Here is an 18,106-nt window from a genome sequence, read left to right on the forward strand (position 1 = left end):
CCCTCAGGCATCACAAACGCCATTCACACCTGTGTGAAGCACCTGAATCACTTGTTGCTAAAGCCCTGTATATGCTGACATCTGAACCGTATGTAGCTACTGGTGATTGGAAAACACTGACCCCATATAGGTCTGAAGAAAAACACATCACAGTAAGTATTTGTCTGCTCCTGTTTTGCCCCGTTATCTTCTCCAGCTCCCTGTTCAAAAAGCAGGGCTCCCACACCAGCACTCGGTGTTAGCCTGGCTCCTGCTCCCCATGAGGACTCCACCTTCATCAACAAAGTACAGCTGGTTCCAGTATTGCTGCTTTCTGAGTTCCAACATCAACTTCCAAGTCTTGTACCTTACGTCCTTATCAACCTTTTCATCATCTTTAGCTTTTTAAGTTGCTACATAAGACAAAAGATCCTTTAGGAAGTTCAAAAGCAGAAAAGCAGAAGGATGTTAATCAAAGCTGCTTAAAGCTATGCTCTATGTTTGAAATACTTACATTTTTAAATCGCAGAATTAAAGGAAGTGCATGTAATACAGTTGGACAAAAGTACAGCTAAAGAAACCCTGTGTATGTGAAAGTGGTGCTTGCTGTTGTATAGTATTGAAACAGTACTGCATAAACTATGGAAGGATGGATGAAGTCACAAATCAGCGTCACTGAATTCACACTGCAAACATTAAAGATGAACCACTCCTCCCCCAGAATGCAAAGCAAGACTGCTTCAAAAACAGCACCTCCAGTATTACTTCAAAGGAACACCACCTAGCTTAGAGATACAGAGGAAAGACAAGAACTGAAGCGCATCTGCACAATTGCCTTCACTCATTTAGTGATTTTCAATACTACTGATGGAAACACACAGAACCTGCTAACAAATCAGTCGCATAGAATCAGAGCATCATTAAGGCTGGAGAAGACCTCTAAGGTCATCCAGTCCAACTGCCTATTAGTATTGCCCACTAAACCGTGTCCCTCAGTACCACACCTACCCTTACCTTAAAACCTTCAGCAGTGATGATTCCACCACCTCCCTGGGCAGCCTGTTCTGACACCTCACCGCTCGCTCTGAGATTTTTCCTAATATCCAACCTGAATCTCCCCGGTGCAACTTGAGGCCATTCCCTCTCATCCTACTGCTCTTGGAGAAGAGGCTGAACCCCCTCTCACTACAACCTCCTTTTAGGCAGTTGTAGAGAGCAATGAGGTCTGCCCTGAGCCTCCTCTAAACTGAACAATCCCAGTTCCCTCAGCCGCTCCTCATAAGACTTGTGCTCCAGACCCTTCACAGCTCTGTTGCCCTTCTCTGGACATGCTCCAGGTCCTCCATCTCTTTCTTGTACTGAAGCCCAAAACTGAACATGGTACTCAAGGTGTGGCCTCATCAGGTCTGAATACAGGACGATCCATTTCCTGCTCCTTCTGGCTGCACTATTGCTGATGCAAGCCAGGATGCCATTGGCCTTCTTGGCCACACTGCTGGCTCACGTTCACCAAGCATCAACCATTTCCTCCAGTCTTCCAGCCACTCTACCCTTAAGCCTGTAGCAATACCTGGGGTTGTTGTGGCCGAAGTGCAGGACCCAGCACTTGGTCTTTTCAACTTAATCCCACTGGCCTCAGCCCATCGGGCCAGCCTACCTCCAAGGTACCCTCAGAAGGATGTGGCTGCAGTTTTGCTAGAAATACAACATACAGTTCAGTCCATGCTAGAAATACAACATACAGTTCAGTCCATGCTAGAAATACAACATACAGTTCAGCCCATGCAGGGACCCAGCAGACAGATTTCCCTAGATGGCAGGTGGCTACATCAGGAGACACAGAGGTTTCCTTGAAAGACTCTAACAAAGGTGCTTTTGTTAATCTACAGATCAGATGGACAACAAGAAAGATGTATAAACACCACCTGTGTAACATCTTCATGCATGAACGGCAATTTGCCAGTGGCAAGCATTTCCCTGCTTAATGCAGGCCTTGCTCTAAACAGTAAGCAGCCATTTCACTGTCACCGAATCACAGCTGGACACAAGCTGCTCAGCCTTTGCTCCCTTCACATATATGGAGCACTTCTCACAAAAGATCTACAGCTGAAATGACAGGAGCCAGTTACACATCCACACCTTGCCAGCATCCTGGAACCTGAGAAACAGCACCTTCATTTCACACTAGAACAAAGGGCACTGAAATATTGTCATACGCAGGTGTGAAGATTGAGAAGCCTACATAAGACTTCAACATTAACACACAACTTGGAAAGATGAAGTCTGACAAACTGGCAACACTGCAGGACTCGGTGCAGTCATCCCAGCATATTCTTCCTCTAATGTTTGATGTTAAGTCCTTGTAAAACATCCATGAATACTTTTCCCCGATAAAGGTGAGTATCTACTGTGAAAGCCCAGGGATACAGAGCAGAAAAAGGTAAAGAGCCAACAGTTAGAGAAATAGAAGTCATGGGATTTACCCGCTTATAGAACAATCCCAAGGCTTCTAAGGAGGCAGGGAGATCTTACTATTAAACTGCACAGTTGCTGTAAATGTTTAAATGCGGCATTCACATTTTAGCTTTCCAACATTTAGGTCATACTGCTGCACAGCTACAATTAATCTCTAAGGTCCTCAGAGCCATTCCAGGCCAGTTTCTATTCTCTGAAAAAAAATGAAGACAGAAGGAAGTACCAGGTGCTGTTTTATTACTCACTAAATGACACTGAGGTTAGAAGCCTGAACCCCCTGCTTTGGCAGAATGAAACATCCACGATCATAGAACTGAAAGAAGCCCAAACTTGTGAGTTGAGTGACTGCAGCCTACAGAGCAAAGCCAACAATGGGAACAAAATAAACGAGCACTCATTTGCTAAGTAAAAATATTTTAATTCATTCTTCATATAAACTCTTATTAATATACATTACACAAATAACACAATCAAAACTTCAGAAAGTCTTGCTTTTCCTTCAACAGTCAGCCTATTTTCTCCCCCCATCTACAAGGGAGCCAAAACAGAACAAGAACAGTAGCTGAAATTCACTATCAAAGAACATCCCTCTGAACTGTTTCCTCACATCCTGCACTGGCTTTACATGGGAAGACTTGGGAGGCAGAGGGGCCTTACAGGGATGGCCTCTGGAAGAAGAGACCACAGGCTGACAGACTTAGCCACAAAAGCGATCCAATGAGCAATGCTGGTTACATGTGATGGCAGGTTTAAGAAAGCATAAATACCTCTAGGCAACTGCAACTGGGAGGGACAAGCGAGAAAAATGAGTGAAACAGCCCTGCAGCCACCAAGGGCAATGCAGGAGAAGGGCGAGAGCAGCTAAGGGCACCAGACTGCCCTAACCATGGTGGAGCAGGCTGTCCCCCTGTAGCCCACAGAGGACCATGAGAGAGCAGATATCCAACCTACAGCTCACAGAGGATGCCCCGCCAGCAGGTGGATACGAAGCTCCTGCAGAAGCTCCTACCAGGAACTGTAGCTCTGGAGAGCAACCCACATAGAGCAGACTTTCTGGCAGGGACTGCGCACACGGGGCAGACCCACACCACAGCAGCCTGTTCCTGTAGGGACAGTTCTATACTAGAGTCTTCAGAAGCAGCAGACATGAATAAAAACCACATTCTGGGCAGAGAGGAGGTAGAAGAGTTAAGAGTGAAGCTGAGCATGAGAAGGCAGCAGAGGTGGGGGGAAAGGTGGTCTGTTCTAGTTCTCACTCTTCCACAGTTACTATCAATAAATTAAATTCACCCTCATCCCACCAAGTCTATTTTACCTATGACAGGAATTCTTGAGCCATCCCCCACTCATCTTAACCCACGTGCTTTTCTATCCTACCTTCTTGCCCCACCTCATTAAGGAATGAGAGGGCAAGGTAAGCCCACCACACATCCACAAGGAAGAAACACATGACAAAGTTCCGCAAAGCTCCATTTCAGAAACCTGACCAGAGGGGTTCTATGTTATTATTCAGATAACTGCATACTAATGGAACTACTTTCCTTAGAAAGGAAACATTATCTTAGCACTGAGTTAGTGTTATAAATAGAAATTGTCTTTGACAAGCAAGACCCAAAATATTATGTTGATATGCTCCACTGTTACACAACTGTGTTAGGCAGCAGATTCATCATCTTCTGTAACACATTTTTCCCATCCTGAAGACATTGCTGGTTTGAGCATAAAATGTTTCTATCAACTGTCGGGCAAAGAGGTTTTGCAAGTTCCCCTCCTTACGAAAGAAATGTACGAACTGTACCCTTTATTGTTCCCCTGCAAATAGGGCATTTTCTAAGGGATGGAGCACATTCTTTGCATACCACTAAGTGCCCACACGGGATAAAAACAATAGAAACTTCTTTGTCCATGCAAACTTTACACGTTCTCTCTTCCTGCAATCTCCTCAGTTGTTCTTCCATAGGTAAACCTGGGGGGGGGAAAGAAAGGAAAAAATGAACTGTTAAAAAGCCTGAGTACAAATGCATTCTGCTTCAAAAGTAGGGAAATAAAGAGTGAAACGGAATGTGACTCTCTGTATTCACTATATATAGATGGTAAAGGTACTCATGGAAAGAAGCACATCTCCCAGAGCTCAGAAACTGGCTTGCAAGGAACCAACTAGTCTGTATTTTCCATTGCTGTGATACAATAAACAGCTCAGGGATTGGCGACCAGCTCCAGTTCTTGAGCCTTTTGTTTATATTGTAGCATATGCTGTACACTCTTCATGTTATTTTATGTTATGATATTAGAAGCACAGCATACAGTGACTGATGGAAGTGAGCTACACTCAGACTTGTATATTTTAATGCAGTCTATTAACATATTAAATTTCATCAACACCTGAACGACAGGAGCAAGAACTAAAGCAAACTAACTAACTCAAGTCTGATTAATTCTTCTATCCAGCTGTTGGCCAAGCTAGATCCTAGGACAGCTATAACCCGCTTTGAAAAAGCAGAAATCATATCTGCTGTGGAAATGCCAACCTACTAATCGCTGCCCGGTTTCAACTAAACACCTGAATGAGAGTTTGTACCAGGCTCAAATCCAGCAAGTGCCTGAATTCTCAAGCTCCAGAAAACTCTACCTCCTAGAGCAAAGTACCTGCGTAAAGCACAATGCAAAGCTTAAGGCAGACAGACTGCTTACACTTAACTTCCAGATAAACAGGTCTTACTAAAGCAAATCAAGGAGAGGGTACAGAATAAAACCCATTTCTTAAACAAAGTCCTTCTCTTTTGAGGATGTTAACTACATGTCCTGCAATACCATTAAATTAAGAAAGCAGAATTTAAGATACCTGACACATCTTCTGCAGGAACATACTTCATGCTCCTCTCCACTGAAATAAGAGGAAAACATTCAAGTTATTTCTCCGTATTCCAATAGCATGCAAATTTTATACAGCTTTGATTAGCCTTTGAGAAACTTACAATCATTAAGAAAAAAAGATGGCATACCAAATAAGTCTTTGTAAAGCACAGGGTCACAATCTTTTAGGCAGTTTCTGAATATGCTGGCTGCTGCATTGCCTTTCACTAGAACTGTATCAATCAGTTCCCTTGCTTGCAATGGTGTCTGAGTCTTCTGCTTAATGACATCGTGCTCAAGTTCTGTTATCACTTTAGCTGAAAGTAAACTCCCAAGGATTGGAAGTACAGAGGTTAAACGCTGGAATAAAGCCATCCGATTCTTCCGGATTAAGGACAAGTCATCTGGAATACAGAAAGGATGACATGTTTGTTAGGAATCCAAGGTGCATTTTAAACAAACACATTCTTTCAACTCTATTCAAAATATTCAAATACTACAGATCATCCAAAAAAAAAGACCTCAACATTTTAGCTGTGTTCACCCACACAATAGGCGTAAGAAAGCCACAAACAGTGCTGAAGCTTTTTCCACTAAGGAAACTCTCCTGCTCCTACCTCTGGGTGAAAGTGTTTCAGGGTATCCTATCTAATTTCAAACTGGCAAGAATCATCCTCTGCATAACAGCAATGCTGAGAACTGATAAGCTGACGTGTAGATGGGAGCAGCCTTTCCTAAGAGCTACCCAACATAATTATGTGCAAGCAAATGAAAATACAGCACAAATAGACCTGTGGATTTTGTTTAAATGGTCTGTCACATACAATTGATAAAAAACCCACGTCATTCCAGTAAAGATTCAATGGCTGAAGCCATCCTTGCTTTGGTGACAGGATACACAAGCAGGCAAGAAGCCAATTCAACTTACAATTGAGAAATCTGGTTTTACTGCTTCACAGTCTCTAAAATAACAGGAGGTTTTTGCTTTGAAAAAATTACACAGTCTAGAAACAACAGCAAATGTTAAAGGTGCATCAAATAAGCATTGCTGATAGCTGAACTACACGGCTGAGTGGGACACAAAGCCTGACAAAAAAAGCCTTGGCCTCTGAGGATCCTACAGGATTTAAATTAGTAAGAGTGTGTCCTCTTCTAGGAGGTGGCTCCACTGACTCACTAATAAAAAGCAGACAAATTTGGAAGGAGACAAAGGAAAAAAAAAGAAGTTGAAGTACTTTGCTTAAATTTGATTAATAGCAAAATAAGAGCACTAATTTATTAAAATATGGCTTTGCTACTGTGGAGGGAATAAGGCAATTCTAAACTCGAGTACCTGTAAAAACATTCTCCTGGAAAGGAAAGAACTAACACTGTGACTGCTGGTCCTATACAGACAGCCAGACAATGCTTTTAGGGAAGTTGATTCTAAGAGCAAGTTAAATTAAATTGTTTTGTGAATAAAAAACAGCTACAAAAGTCAAGCCAGAAAGCAGAACAATGCAAACCCCTTATGCTTTCATTTTTATTCACCCTATGCATACCCGATGCCACTTCTTCAAACTGTCTCTCTTTCTCTTCCTCCCTCTTCTCATCTTCAGCAGTGAGCAGATCAGACACGAGATCATTAACAGTCTTGTAGTTTTCTTCAGTGGCCAGGATTTTACTTTGCACTGTTTGCTTTATTAGACGCCTACTGAATCCCATCTCCAAGGCAGCTTTAACTACAGGAGTGTTCATCATGATTGCATCTTCTGAAGGACTCTCTCCAGGTTCAAAATGAATAACTAATTGAACAAAGAAATCAGTGTTCATCAAAAAGAACAGAATACTCCTACGAGCAACAAGTCATCAACATTACCTATATGCAAAACCTAAATATTATAAAAGCTCATTACTTCAGTGGTAAGGCTCTTTCAAAGGCTTTTTAGCAATTAGTTTTAAAGACTAAAACAAGTTATTTAGATTCAGTTAGACTGGATCCATGATCAGTTCAGTTCTTTGCAGTATATGCTATTTCAGCCCTCAACAAATATTTCCCATTCAGCCTACTAAGCACCAGGCACCTGGGACTGAGTCTTTGTCCTCAACCAGCAGGAAACGCAGCGTTATCTCCTACCCACCTCTCTGGGAGGAGTTTATTGCCACCATAACTGGAGTTCTGCTCACAATGAAACTGAAAGACTTCACTTTATCACCTTGTCCTGCCCTTTCCCTGATCTCTGCTGCCCAGTTCCCTTTCTAACCAGCTACATGCCTAAAAATGGAATTGCACAACTTCATGCCACCCTCAAACAACTGCTCCACCAAGTTCTAATCTCTAGAAGTAGCTTCTCTGAAGTCATATAGACAACTATAATGCTGCTATTCCCAAGCAAGTCTAAGAACTGCTAAACAAATTAGTTTTATAGATCCAGTAATTATGTACACAAAATGCTGAGGAACTCTGACAGTGTGCCTTCTGTGTTATACGTACTTGGATCCATGTTTTCATCTACAGGTGTATCAGAAGTTGACAGGAGCTGTGGAACACAATGGAATCATATTACTATCCAAGCATTGCTTTTCCCTCTATATACCACACCAGCACAGTAGTCTCTGTGATGCTGAGCTTTCTAACTGAATGGTACCCACTAAGGATTTGACACGTGGTTACACAAGTCTGAGTTTATAGATAACCAATACAAAGTTAGTGCTGACCACTTCCGTGAAGAGCTCAGCTTATTCTTGTTAGAAAACCTGTAGGTAAATGTAACTCATGTGAGGAGTAGCACAGGCTACTAGAATTGCCTGTGACCAGTTTCTCAAACAGCAGCTGCTGATCTGCATTATTCGCCAGAACTTGCATAATCACAACTTCCTTCTCCTGACACTGAGGTTCAAAGGATCTAATTGCCTCATAACGAGCAGCAAAGGATTGTCTGTAAATGACTGAGTGTTGTAACCTTGGAATTACTACTATAACATTAACCGCCTACTTTTTAATTTCCCATGACGCTCCTTACGTGAGTAACCCTGTACAGGGTGAGCTCTAATCCTCAGTCCCATTACCCACTGTTCAGCACCAATTTTGGTCTTTTATACTCATGAAGAGCATTTACCATGTTATAAACCTGGTAGAAATATATATAGAAGGCAGAAGGAGGCACCGGACCCTCCAGAAGAGCACAGCACTATTCAACAAGGGGAAAAAAAACAAAGTTACAGAATTCTAAGGTTTACCTGTTCAAGAAGATGAGGAAACCTGGCCTGAACTTGGCTTACAAACTCGCCTCCTTTCACACGGAGCAGATACTCACACCTGAAACATTGGCAAAAACATAATTTATTACATTTTCCTGTTTCCCAATGGAAACAACAAAAAAATAAAAACGCAGAAGAATGAAACCACCTACAACAGGCCAGCATAAATCAAATGCATGTTTCTCTTCCTTTTCATTGAGTGCAGAGTTCTCTAAACTGTAAGCTTGACGTAGTCTGCTGTCTGGTCACACTTTGACAAAGCTTTTCCGTGATGTTCAGCAGTCAGCAGGATTAGGTCTATAAATGCAGTAGTTCTACATGTGCTACTACTTTTCGTCAATATGGCACTTCATGGGATATGACAGCATGTCAGTTCACTGCATTTGCAATGAAAAACTGTTTCTAACCACATCTCATTATTCTTATCTCCTAATCAAATCATTCAGAAATTCAGAGAACTCAACACCTCTACCAAAGCCAGATCTGCTTCAAGAATTCAGAGTTTTATCTCTTCTTAAGCACAGAAACAAAAGGCACCACTTAATTATATATGCATCTTGTAGTCCAACAGGAGCAGGTAAATTGCCTGTGAAAGATTAGCTGGAGATCTACAGTGTAAAGATTTCATATTAGCTGCATTCAATTTCAGGAAAGCTATTTCCATCTTTAATGGTGGTGGAGATTTCCACAAGCACAGGCAGCAACTGCTGTTTAATTACAGGCAATGTATTCAGAAGTTATTTCTATCATTTTTCCAATAAAGACATGTTCACAGCCACTGAAGTCTTTGCAGTCCTTTCTATACCTAGGAGACTAAACTACTTGCTGGAAGGCAGGTTCAAGAGCATTCAAGACATGCACAGAACTAGACCAAAGTTCAAAGTCCTCTCCACCTCATTCCTCAGCAGCTCTTCTCCTCAGCCTGCTTTCTGACAGCTTCCCTTACTTAAGGTGTGCCCATTAACAACGCAGCATCACTTACTAACAGTGATCTGTGGATGCATATAGCTTTTAGTCATGAAGTGGAAAGCACTAAATACCATGCTTCATGAAGTGATTCAAACCCACTTTAGCACGTCAAGAGTTTTTACATGAAGTATAACCAAATGACAATCCATACACCATATGGCAAAAATAAAAACATTTGGTGTGGTACATAACTGCCAGAATTAAAACTATTTTAACAGTAAGGATGTGAACCAACTGTAACAAAGAATTTGCAAGTTACCTTGGAAACCACTTTGCATGCTCAATCCATGGATCATCTCCAGATTCCCAGCACCTTAAGCCACCATCACAGCAAAAACACTTGACATCATCGTTGCGGCCTTTAAAACACAAGGTTTACACAACTTACATTAAAGCAGATGCTGATGTAGCAATATAAGTAACATCAGAGACATCAGGTTTTCTTACCTACGTAGTAAAAACCAGCATCTGCAAGTTGTTCAGGCTGAACTGGAATCCGAGTTGGCCAGTTAATGAATGTTTTAACACGAGCTTCATGGGTTTGCATGGTCACGTTGGAAACATTGAAACTTGGTTGGTCTCGCAGGAAGTTTTCCACAAAAGGGCAGTTAGGAAAGTGCCTCCGATGCTCTGACATGGCATTATCTTTTGGCTCCCAGTTACTCAACTGACCACCACAGGTGAAACACGCAACTTTGTCTGCTGTCCCCAGGTAATAAAGTCCAGCTTTTGCCAGATCGGTGGGCGAGAGAAACATGAGGGGCCACGTATGGAAAGTGCGCAGCCTAGCTTCTTCTGTACTCATGGAAGGGTTGTGAAGCTTAGATCTTAAGTGTGAGAGGTCTTCGGCAGCCCTAGTAGTTACTGGGTCTTGAGGAAAACTGGAAAAAGAGCCACTGAAATAGCCAACTTGTTCAAAGCTTGGAGAAAGTGTCATGGAACGCAGAGATGGTGAGAAATTGCTTGTGACCAGAGGAGAAAAGGCAGAATGAGTGGACAGTCCAAGGTTGTTAAACGATAGCATGTTTTGAACAAAACTGCAGCTAGGATACACCTGTTTATGCTTCTCCATAGCATTATCTCCTGGCTGCCAGTTGTCCAACACTAAGCCACAACTGAAGCATTTAACTTTATCTTGGACACCGGTGTAATAAAACCCAGCCCGGGCAAGCCTTCGTTCTGAGACTGGCACATTAACTGGGAAAGTAGAAAACGTTGACATCCTGTAGAGCTCACAGGATAAGTCGTACTTCAGTTCCCCACTCTGAGCATTCTGCTTCATCACACTTGCCAACAAAGGGCTACTATCCATTACGTTCATAATGAACTGGCGTTGGAAAAAATGGGACAAGTCTTCCTCTGGGAGGTAGTTGTGTGCACTAAAGGCAATTCTGAATAACCCCTGCCTGTACAAATTAAGAACCTGGAAATATTTATGTGTAACTTTGAATGCATGTACAAATAGAATCAGCTGAGACTATCAGACTTCAAACATTTGCCAAGTTCTCCTACTCGTGTCTGCACAACTACTCGCAGTGCAAAAGCTAATCCATCCCGCTGACACATACAGGTACGTCAAAGAGGACTTTCCCCACAGTCACACCGTGTGCCTTCCTTGTGCTGTGCATCTGGGAGAGCAGTATCGATCGCTGAGGCAGGAGGGTTGGGGCCCTGAGGGGAAAGCCTCAACTGGGCTTATCAAAATCCTTTTGTTAATAAAGAAACTAAAATGGTGGATGGAAAACACATTGTATTTCCCAGTTTAAAATACCACCAAGTGATTTAAAACTTATTTCACCCCAGGGAGCTGATCAACTACACAAACAAGATTTGAGTTCACAAATTTCACGAGGAATCTCCAAAGAGCCCCTGAACTCACATCACTGAATTGATCTACTCTATTTGCTACTACTGAACTGCCAGAAATACCCTGACACGTGAATATTGCTGTAAGAATTGCTAAGACCTCAGAAGTCAGTTTATAGTTAACTTCACATATACTGAGCTCAGCTATGAGATGTAATAAATCCTATATGCTGCCTCTGACAAGGATGAGCTGTCTTAACTAATGAGCCTGGAGCAGCCCCAGGCTCTTCTATCTATAAAAGCACAGAATGAACTGAGCGTTTCAGTTTTAACCTGGTGCCTTAGTTACAAGTATGCAGTTATCACCTTTAACATAAATAAATTGCTTTGCACTGGGACATAATAACACTTTACAGTGATAAATTAAGGTTTTTCTGTATGCCATGTTCATAAAGCAAACAGAACCCTGGGGTGAAAGAAGGAAACAGCCTTAGTTTCTTTATTTGTGCACAGAACTACCTCCCAGAGTCCAGACTTCAGTCCCGTTTGGGGTGTCTACACCTCCATGCTGGCACTGACTGCTCACAAGGAAAAACTGTAAACGTTTATAATTTCAATCAGTGCTTTTGTGCAGAACAAAACCTGTGAAAGAAAAAGAGAGGAGCGTTTCAAAATACGTGACATGACGTGCGTTCAACAGCGAGATAAGCAGAAGCTACAAACAGAAGCACTAAAACTGCAGAGCAAGCTTCTCTAAAGCGTCAGCTCGTTCCCTCCAGGAAACGCGCCGTGGCACAGAAGGGCCCTTACCCACTTCCCCCCTTACCGAGCCACATGCAGAAGCGTTCTATGCACGCACAGCAGTGTGTGCAGACAGATGGAGCCGGCTGCTCGGCCACCCGCTGCACAACTGCGGGAACACCACGTACTGAGGAAGGTACGGCCGCTTAGATAGCCTTAAGCCTGCACAAGCTCCGGCAACAGGGATTCAATTTCATTACCCTGCCAAATTCAAACCACCAGAAGCCTCATTTCGCGAAACCCAACAAGCCCTGCAGGAAAGCGTCACAGCGGGGCAGACGGTCACGCTGACACAGCCCTTAAGATCCCTCCCGGGACCGGGGGCCGCCGCCTCCCCACCGCCCCCGTTCTGACCGCGGCCACCGCTCACTGCCAAACCACCGCGACACCGAGCCGCCAAGCCAAGCTCCGGCCCGACAAGCACCGCCACGAAACGCGGGCGATCTCCCGCTCAGGGAAAGCCGACTCCAGCGGGAAAAGCAGCGGAGCCCGCGCGGACCCGACAGCCGCCCCACACTCCGGCCGCCCGGCCTCGCTCGCCCCCAACCCCGACGCCGCGGCCCAGGCCCCCCCACCACCCTCATTTCGGCCCCCGCCGGTTCAACCCCCCGACTCACAGCCTTCCCCCACGGGCTCCGCTCGCTGCTGGCTGCGGCCGGGCCGGCCGTGCTCTATAAGCGCTGCGGGGCGGCCCCCGGCCCGGGGAACTCCGGGGGAGCGTCAGGGCCGGGAAGCGGCCGGAAAGCCCCAGCGCCTTTACTGCGCATGCGCCGCATGACGAGAGGGCGGTGCCTCCTTTCCGGCCGGTCCCGCCGTGGCGGCGGTTCGCGTCGTTCGCTCTGTTGGCTCCTGGCGGCGGTGCGGGCCGGGCCGGCTTCTCTCCCGAGCGTCGTGCGCTTCCAGCTCCCCGCCCCTCCGAGCTGTGCGGCCCCCTCGGGATCCGCTGTGTCCCCGCCGCCCGTTTGCTGAGCGAGGAGCGGTGCCGCCCGTTTGCTGGGCAGCCCGCCGGGTGATTTCCTGGCGCTGCGGGGTTCCCCCGAGCGGAACGTGCTTCCCCTGCGCGTCGGGCGGGAGTTTCCAGACGTGCCCCCGGGCTGTGCCGGCCTCATGCGTGCTCAGCGCGCCGAGCTCCCTCAGGGGGCTGCGGGTGCCTTCGTACCTTCGAGCTTTACCTTCTTTTCAACCTTTCCTTTGCAGCGCTGCCTAATGCAGGCTGCTGTGGCAGGGGGTGCGTGGTGACCGCCTGCGCTCCGGGCACTGACGGGGGAGAAACGGGAGGAAGGCAAAACCGGGTGTAAATTTCCACCAGCGTGTGTCAGCGTGCACAGAAAGCTGAAAAACTTCCGCAGGCGGTGCTGGCAGATCGTGGTGTGACATTTCCTCTGGAGAAACTGCAAGTACAAGATGAGAAAGCCCCCCTTTGTGCGTGTGGTGACTGAATGATGGCAGGGTGTGCTCGGCGCTGGGAGCTGCGGCACAGAAACGCGGCAGGCATTGCTGGAGGGCTCGTTATGACGCTGCCGGGTAATCTCATGGCTGTTCCTGTAAGGTGGACTTGTGGGCGATTCATCTCTTTTCTGCATCTGGGTTTGAATTTCTTGTCATGTGTGATGACGTTCATATGTCAGATTTCGGCCGTGTAGCTGCAGTCAGGCAGTGCTAAAACACCATCACATTTCACCTAACTCCAGGCGTAGAATAACTTCTTGTTTCAGCAGTTAGTTCAGACAAAGCTTTGTACAAGTAAAGTATCAGATCCCCAAGGTGTCACCCTGTCAGAAGGAAACTTCTGACCTTCACAACACTGTTGCTGGAAAAATGGAGCTGGCTCCAGAAGTGCCATCTCCAAAGGAAGAACAGGTGTGGGATTTCCTATCTGTTGGACTCAGGGAATTCAGTATCACATAAGGAACTGAGCTCTGTGTGTGTGTGTGTGTGTGTGTGGTTTGAATTCTGCTTTCATGGAGCAGGATGGTGATGCTCACGGTTTCTGCACTTCAAGCAGGCATTCCCAAATGAAGTTATACTGAATCCACTCCTGTCCATTCCAGGAGGCTTCTTGACTTTTAACCAAATGTTCTCCCAAAGCAAAATAATTCAGTGTTTCTCCTTAAAGTCCATCCTGTAGTTTCCTGCCTGTGCCACCCCAGCCACATCCCTGCCCTTTGCTCCTCCATACCCTTTGGCCTCCTATGGATCCTGCAATAGAAACTGCTCTTTCCTCCCCTCCCAGGCCTCCAGGCAGGCAGTTTCAGGCTCTGCCTTTCAGCTAGGCAAGCATCATGTTGCAATAAGGAAGAAGGGAGGGGGAGGAATGGAGAAACAGGCTAAAGCACATATAAAAGCAGAAATAGTGCAGCTGTCCTGAGCTGCCAGCCTTCTTTTGCTTGCTCTGACTCTTGTGAATAATAGCAGCTCCCCTAGTTCTCCTTTCCCAGCAATTCCTTTGCGTTTACAAGGAAAAGAGGCGAGGGAGCTTTTCCTGCCTCCACAGTGATGGATGGTCCTGTCTTCAAAGGACATGAACTCAGAGATATCTAAAGGTTTATTTTTAGGACTGAAATTCATGAGGTGTGATGCAGTATCAGCAGCATCCCGAGTCTGGCTTCAGCATCGGGTGAGGGAACTCCAAAGGCAGGGAGAGAAGCACAGCAATGCTTCAGATGGACACAAGCTGACAGCAGTGTAGGCTTGAACTTTGGTTCTGAGCCTGTGGCACAGCACGCACCATGGGGCTGTCCCTTTCACCTGCTGTCTCAGACTTCAAAGATCACAGTTGGACTGATAAACAAGATGCTTTACTCTGCAGATTCTTTGCTCTGGAGAAGGGGAAAAAAGGCTGATAAAGCTCAGCTAAAGGGAATTTTGCTTTCTGAGCAAGTCCCATACACTCATAGAGGTCACAGTGCTAATAAAAGTGTGACTGCCACATTACCAGTGCTTGCGAAAATAAACCTAATGACAGTGTTGACTGAAATAGCAAAGGTGATATAGCTGGCTTCTGGAGGCGGAACACAGTGACCCTGCAGCATACGTGCATTAAGAATGCCAGCAATGAGTAGGTCGGACAGCCCAAGAAGTATCTGATACCAACTGCACATCCAGGAATGTTCTCCAGGGGGCCTGATGAATGTAAATCTCTTCATGCTGTGATTCTTCTCTGGTCTGTTCTCCAGTTTATTGTTTCCACAGCTCTACAGACATCTTCCTTTAATGGTGTCTCTGTCACACACCCCTAAACAGTTCTGAAGAGAAGAAGGTGTAAAGGCAGTGTTGTTTGCCTTTCCTGTTGCTACTGCTTTTCTCTCCATTACATTTAGTCTTCCCTTTAAGTATTGGAAGGCTGCAATGTGGTCTCCCTGGAACCTTCTCCAGGCTGAACATGTTTGGCTGTCTCTCCCTTCTCCTATAAAGTATAGGAGAGGTGCTCCAATCCTCTGATCATCCCTGTGGTCTGCTTCTGGACCCACTCCAACAGATCTGCATCCTTCCTGTGCTAGGGTCCCCGGCTCTGGATGCAGTACTCCAGATGGGGCCTCACAAGGGCCGAGTAGAGGGGACAATCATCTCCATCTTCCTGCTGGTCACCCTCGTTTGATGCAGACCAGGATAGAGTTGGCCTTTTGAGCTGCCAGTGCTCACTGCTGGCTCATGTCCATTTGTTCATTCACCAGAACCCAAAGGTCTTTTTCGGCAGTGCTGCTTTCAATGAATTCTTCTCCCAGTCTGTACGCACATCAGGGATTGCTCCAGCCCAGGTACAGCACTTTGCACTTGGCCTTATTGAACACCATTCTCAAGGTGGAAACTTACCTGCACACTCTGTGGGATCCAGTGCCCTCCTGACATCCCTTCCTGGGGAAGCAAAGCTGAAAAATGTCCTGAGTGAGAGGAAGACACCTTTTTGTACCACAGACCAGTGCTACCAATTTAAGCAACAGGCATCCTCAGTCTTTGATAATAGCCATGCGGACCATGCATCCCAAGCAACAAAGCTGCTTTTGTGAAGAATGAATCACAGGATCTTGGTTATCCATTTGCCATGTCAGGAGGGTTCTGACATTCAGGCTCTTTAATCTATTTATCTGTTCTTTGTCTTTCCCTACCAATGATCCTCCCATGGGATCCCAGCCCACCCAGATGAAGAACCACAATTCAGAACATAACAGTACCCATCCCCTGGCATGGGGAAGTGAGCCCACCATCAGTGGTCCTGCTGTCACACTCTGGGCAGCAAAGAAAATGCAACCTTAGCCCCACAGCTGGCTGCAAAGGGTGCAGAAGAATTCTTCCTGCAGGGACATTTAGGATGTCCTTGAAGAGGCTGCACATCCTGACAAACAGGTTCCTATATGCCCAGAGGGCTGACTGCTGGGACATCAGACTAAGCTCAGTCCTTCTGAATGCACCCGGCTTCACAGCGGGAACCCCCTAACTTGTATGCGCAAATATTAACATTGATTTTAATCTCAGATGTTCTCTAGAGATACAAGCAGCTCAAAGCAGCAAATTCATCATGTCTGTGCTGCCAAGGATGAGATACAATACAGTCTGCAGTTTCAGTTATACTGCTCTGGTCTTTAATTCTAACCAAAAATGTGCCCCTCGTTGCATTTATGTTTTAGGGGAAAACATTCAATTAGGTGAAGAAAAAATGCTCCCTAGAACTTCAGACGTATTATTTCAATTATATTTATGGTCTCCTTGGATGTCATTGTATAGAAACTGCATAAAGTATCTAAATTCCAAGCTGCTTTAGGAGCAAGTGTCAAAACATTTCTCCAGAGCCTCACAATACTTCATCAGAAAGCCATGCAGCCCAGCCAGGGAATGGAGACCCCATGCCTGCTCTTCTGTGAACCTAAATCCACCTATAAAACTCTGTGCTTGTTTTAAAAAGGAAAAAGAGCTGTTATCAGCCAGTGTCCACATCTTTCAGCTTCCAAAAGGTCTCAAATGCCGCTGTGCAATGTGTTCTGTCAGCTGTGCTGATGCGAATTACTTTCAGTTTAGAATCAGTAGCTGCTACTCGCATTTCATTGGCAGCATTGACCCCTTTTCAGCAGTACAGAGGGGGGTTTTGCATGCTAAACTGATCTAAGTTGTCAAATTAGCATGCCAGAAAAGAACAGTGAGCAATTTTTCTTTGCAACACGTGGTTTCTCAGATGATATTTAAGGGAAATTTAGGGTAAGTCAGATTGAGACAGAATGTTAACTCCAGATAAAGTGTCAGGACCTTTTTGTTTTTCCAAATCCCAAGAGAAGAATAATTCTGACATCCTGCAGGTATTACATCAGACAAGCTGTATTTTGATAAGCTGCATGAATGAAAACTGCTTCCCTCTTCACTCCGACTAAACACAGCACGGGGGCAGCTACGTCTAGACCAGCAATAACTATTTCTGTATCTTTTTTAATGAGACTATTAGTTGCATTTGGGCATCTAGCAAGTGAGAAAAAGAAACAGACTCGCAAAGGACAAATATCATATCTAGATAGTAAGGGCACCGTGACTCATTGTAGTAACTTCAAATGGTTGAGCCAAAAATAGAACAAAAAACCCCACAGCCTACAACTCAGCGCTCTCATGCTGAAGGTCAGTACATTCAACATCTGGAAAGTTTCTGCTAGCTTTGCAGCCCAACAGAGTTTTGTTTTGCACATCCTCCCACGCAAAGGATCACAAGTGTAAATGTTAAAGTTTACCTAAATCTGTTGCGAGCTTTATTTTCTCACACTTAGTGCAAAGAAGACATTCTACTGTAAGCTATAATTGGTCTCCAGAAGATATCAAAACCAGTTTGATTAAGTGGAGGCTTTAAAATCAATCAGAAACTCTTTCATTGTTATTTATTAGGAGAATAAAATTGAGTTGGAATGAGCTGCAGGAAAATCTTGGTAAATACTGTGATAGTTTCCCCTTTTAGATTTTAGAGCTGTTGACTTTTCCAAGTTTCATTCTCTGTTTGTGGGAAGACAAT

The 18,106-nt window shown here is 45.0% G+C and overlaps 1 protein-coding gene across 3 annotated transcripts; it reads right to left on the bottom strand.

Moving 5' to 3' along the window:
• Positions 1–2,846: 2,846 nt before the first annotated feature.
• Positions 2,847–13,719, bottom strand: BIRC2 (baculoviral IAP repeat containing 2). Of its 3 annotated transcripts, none has more exons than XM_072326730.1 (10): positions 12,741–13,719; positions 11,842–11,964; positions 9,964–10,922; positions 9,776–9,875; positions 8,527–8,605; positions 7,781–7,826; positions 6,849–7,091; positions 5,457–5,711; positions 5,297–5,338; positions 2,847–4,420 (listed from the first exon to the last, which is right to left on the bottom strand). In XM_072326730.1, exons 3-10 carry the CDS (start codon positions 10,835–10,837, stop codon positions 4,227–4,229), a joined length of 1,833 nt encoding a protein of 610 aa, XP_072182831.1. In that variant the 5' UTR covers positions 10,838–10,922; positions 11,842–11,964; positions 12,741–13,719; the 3' UTR covers positions 2,847–4,226. The 3 variants fall into 3 exon arrangements, with proteins under 3 accessions (XP_072182831.1, XP_072182830.1, XP_072182829.1); XM_072326729.1 differs by having other exon boundaries at positions 9,964–10,939; XM_072326728.1 differs by having other exon boundaries at positions 9,964–11,964; positions 12,741–13,718.
• Positions 13,720–18,106: the final 4,387 nt, after the last annotated feature.

This window comes from Excalfactoria chinensis, chromosome 1 (assembly GCF_039878825.1).
Source record: "Excalfactoria chinensis isolate bCotChi1 chromosome 1, bCotChi1.hap2, whole genome shotgun sequence".
NCBI lineage: Eukaryota > Metazoa > Chordata > Aves > Galliformes > Phasianidae > Excalfactoria > Excalfactoria chinensis.